A 4602-nucleotide genomic window follows, 5' to 3' on the forward strand; every position below is an offset into this window, starting at 1 on the left:
ATGTTTATGTCGATGACATCATTATTTACTCCCGTACCGAGGAAGAGCACTGTTCCCACGTCTCTCAAATACTAGAAGCGTTGAGCAAATCACAACTAAAAATAAACAAGAAGAAAAGTGAATTCTTTCAGAGAAAGGTGGTGTTCCTTGGCAGAGTCCTGGACGGCTTCACGAAGACGACAAAGGAACAGTCCGTCCAACGAATCAAGGAAATGCGTAAGCCCTACGATGTTCACTCCCTGCGTGTATTCTTGGGATTGGCAGGACATTTTCGGGCGTTCATTAAAGACTTTGCGGCGATATCCAGGTGTCTTACAAGGCTCACTCAAAAGGAAGTTCCCTTTGTGTGGAGCGACGAGTGCGACCGTGCATATGAAGAACTGGTGCGCGCAATATCTTCAGATCCAATCTTGATATTACCTGATTTCGCCAAACCCTTCGAACTCTGCACTGACGCGTCCAATTATGGCACAGGAGCAGTGTTATACCAACGAGATTCCAGCCAAGACAGAAGCCACCAGTTAAAGGTCATTGGCTATTACTCCTACACCTTTTCAAAAGCGGAAGTAAATTACACCACCACGGAAAAGGAGGCCCTAGCAGTAGTGCTAGCGTTACGATACTTCAGGAGTTATTTGGAGGGCCGTCGGTTCAAGCTTTTCACGGACAATCAGGCTTTGACATACCTTCTGAGCCTTACACAACCGAAGGGAAGAGTGGCAAGATGGATTAGCGAAATTCAGCAGTTCACGTTTGATGTTAGCCACAGACCTGGTGAAAAGCTACCTGACGCGGACGCGTTATCAAGGTTGCACATACCACCAATAAACAACGACCAAGGGGCACACGTCGCAAGTGTATGGGAAGATACTGAAGAACTAAAATTAATCGACGGAAAGTTTGTTGTACCTCAAAGCTGCATATCCAAAATATTGCGGCTCTATCATGACAGTCCACACTCAGGGGGGCATGATGGCTTTTGGCGGACTTACTGGAAGATTCAGAAACGTTTTACGTGGAAGAACATGAAAGCCGATGTAGAGAATTATGTCAAGACCTGTCATCAATGTCAGACTATCAAAGCCAAGTTCCGCCCAAAAGGAAACCAAATGGTCATTCCTTTGTATTCAGATGTCCCCTTCGAAGTCGTCCATCTCGATTTCGCTGAAATCAAAAAGAAAGGGGAGGGTGTGCGCCGGACTCAGTCTTTTATAGTGGCTGTTGACCAGTGCACACGTATGGCGGCGGCCAAGCCCGGAAAAGAAGATGCAAACAGTGTGATTGCACTGATGGAAAGAGAGGCATTTAGACACACCAAGGTGATTGTGTCTGATAATGGACCTGCATTCCGCAGCGAGAGGCTCCGTCGGTGGGCAGCAGAAAAGGGTATCACTTTGAGATTTTCAACACCATATCACCCGGAAGGAAATGCTCTAGCAGAACGTCTCATACGTGACTTGAAGACCTTCATTTCTATATACGCAGAATTTCGTGGAGGATGGAAGTGTGCTCTTGAGGCAGCAGTTAGGCATCACAATCAATCCCACACAGCTGGACTTGGCTGTAGCCCTCAGTTTGCTGCCTTTCAGAAGACAACGTGGTTACCAGCAGATCACGAACTTGGCATAGTAGGGAAGATCCATATTCCAGAACGCAAGAAGACGTCAGAAGAATACCATATGTATAAACGTACCATGAAGAAATATTACGACTCGCGCCACGCAACGCATATGCCCAACGTACAACCTGGAGACATGGTGCTAGTACGAAAAGGTCTTGATCGTTCGAAGACTGCTTTCACGGGCCCTTATGTCGTCCTCAAAACGGTAAAGCAGCAAGGTATACTCAAGTCTGTGCACTTTGAAGGACCAGCAGGCAAGACAGAAGTTACAACTGTAGGTAACCTAGTGCCTTACCATCCGCGGAAGGATGGCAATAAGAGACCCGGAGAATGTAACGTCCTGGTCAAAAGAAGAAGAGAAAGTGAAGAGAGAGAAGAAGAAGAAGAGGATCGAATGAAATCAGTAAACAGTTGATCAGTCTCGGATCCTTTATTTTACAATATATATATATTACATAGCTGTTGGCTAGTAGAGGAGAGGTCTCGCTACAACGTTCTTCGTTCCGTGACGTTCGAACAACTTAACACATCGGCAATGCCCACTCCGGCCTTGAGACAACGACTAGATTAAGGCCGAAGTTCCGCAAATTGTCAGCGTATAATTAAAACCAAATATTTCTATCGTAGCCACACTGGTGCGTACTTGAAGCTCCGGCTCTCAAACACGTGAGAGAAGGGCGTCTCCATTCGCTTGGCAAACGTTCCCGGCACCACATCCGCTATATTCGCCAGCGGGCTTGTCTGGCTATATCCGTGCATCACGGCCGAAGGTACAGTACAGTCAATCCTTAAAGGGAACGACCTGGTTGGTTATGTTGTCTATAAAGCCAATATAACTGAAACATTTCTACTTTATCTAGAGATAAAAATGGCTCTTACGATGCAATCATCATCATCATCATCATCATCATCATCATCATCATCATCATCATCATCATCATCATCATCATCATCATCATCGTCATCATCATCATCATCATCATCACCACCACCACCATCATCAGCCCATTTTTATGTCCACTGCAGAACGAAGGCCTCTCCCTGCGATCTTCAATTACCCGTGTATTGCGCTAGCTGATTCCAATTCCCACCTGCTAATTTCCTAATTTCATCACACCACCTAGTTTTCTGCCGTCCACGACGGCGCAATTCCCTTCTCTTGGCACCTATTCTGCAACTCTAATGGTCCACCAGTTATTTACCCTACACAGAACATGGTATTATTATTATTATTATTATTATTATTATTATTATTATTATTATTATTATTATTATTATTATTATTATTATTATTATTATTATTATTATTTATTATTTATTTATTTATTTATTTATTTATTTAGAAAATACTGCAGGCCCATGCGGGCCCAAGCAGGTTATTAAACGACGCATTGAGCTGACATCAATTCACCAAAACAAGTATTCACGCTTCATGTCATAATTCAGCTCTAAGCCGTAGCCGTATGCTGACTGGATTGCCTTTCAAAAAGTGCACCGCACCATACAATTACGCCCCACCAAATTAGCAAAAAAAAAAAAAAACTATATAAGCACGTCTAATGCGCTTCAAAACGAGAAATTTCTTGAGTCAAAGTTCTCTGTGCTTCAACCAAAGTGTCTCACTCAAGTTCTTCTTCAACAGTGGCTGTCTTGATGACGCTAAGCAAAAAAAATTATGCCCCATTTGGGATAAACCTTGTCGCGCCCATGATAACTTGGTGCCACACCACGTCATAGTGGTCTACCATGCTGCTCGGAATTATCAGGAAAGAGGGTATACTTATTCAATGAGAAAGAAGGATTTTTCAATCTACCTTCATTTCCAAGTATGACCCCCGCTGACGATTTCTTGCTACTTACTACATTTTTGCTGGCTGTCTCTAAGTGCTCGTGCGGAGAAATGTAAAAATAAATGCAATAAAAGTAAACATTCCAGTTTTAATTAAGTTTCAGCGGCACCTCGGTGACCAGCGTGGCGGCGAAGCTATGACATCCAATTTCTTTCGGTGTAAACGTCATTTGCGAGAACCGGCCGAGCGAGAAAGGAGAGCAGCTCAAATATTGACCATGTGTGCTTCTACTTAAACTGACAGGAAAAAAAAAGATAAATATTGTAGGCATAAATTTTTCACTGAAGTCGTCGTGGGCCTCCGTCTTCATCGTCTGGGATCGTATATACTCTTCGTTTTTTTATATTTATCACTGATAATTTGGTGTTTTCATTCCGCGGTAGTCAGGTGATGTTTACTTTGTCTTTTCTTGTTTTTTTTCAGTGCTTTTTCAAAAAAGACAAGTTATTTTTTACAAGCAGCAAGTTTGCTATTCTTGCCTTGTTAGAGGCTATGAAAACATGATCCAGATCAGCGGGTTTACAAGGACTAACTAAATATTTTGCTTATGAAAAGAGCGACGTATATAAAATGTAAACAGCGTGGGCAAATAAAGCTTCCGCGATGGATGGCCACTATGTCCACCCTTTTTTGTTTTGTTAATGCTCGTCAATTGCAAATTCGTTGCTGCAGTTTGAAACACGTGGTCATGGTGACTCTTAAGATCCCAGGTGAGATTTGAATTCATAAACCTACCATATCGGAAATCATGAATACCATCATGTGAGCTGAAGCGACTCGCCTTATTGCACATCACTGTACATGTACCTCTTCAGTACATGTTTTGTACACTGTACATATACATGTACACGGACTTATTGATGTGCTTAGTAACATCCGCGGCTATTGTCCTGCATCCAGTCTCGTCTGTTTGCCGACTCTTCAGAAACGTCCACAAGGAAACGTCGGTGGCTGCTGAAATTGCTGCCGTAGGTGAAGCAACGCAGTCTTTCAAGAAACATCTAATCAGACGCGGACGGTCTTCTGTGGCACTAAACCAGCGCCAGCATCAATGCTACATTTCATTTGCTGGAATTGTTTTGTATTATCTTCCAGATTGCTGGTCAATTATTGTTATATTGGTAGATTATT

The 4602-nt window shown here is 43.0% G+C and overlaps 1 protein-coding gene across 1 annotated transcript; it reads left to right on the forward strand.

The window, feature by feature from the left end:
• Positions 1-650: 650 nt before the first annotated feature.
• LOC125946409 (uncharacterized protein K02A2.6-like) lies at positions 651-2055 on the forward strand. Its single transcript, XM_049669530.1, has 2 exons — positions 651-1277; positions 1320-2055. The coding sequence occupies exons 1-2, from the start codon at positions 1026-1028 to the stop codon at positions 2034-2036; spliced, it is 969 nt and encodes a 322-aa protein (XP_049525487.1). The 5' UTR covers positions 651-1025; the 3' UTR covers positions 2037-2055.
• Positions 2056-4602: the final 2547 nt, after the last annotated feature.

This window comes from Dermacentor silvarum, chromosome 6 (genome assembly GCF_013339745.2).
Source record: "Dermacentor silvarum isolate Dsil-2018 chromosome 6, BIME_Dsil_1.4, whole genome shotgun sequence".
Lineage (NCBI taxonomy): Eukaryota > Metazoa > Arthropoda > Arachnida > Ixodida > Ixodidae > Dermacentor > Dermacentor silvarum.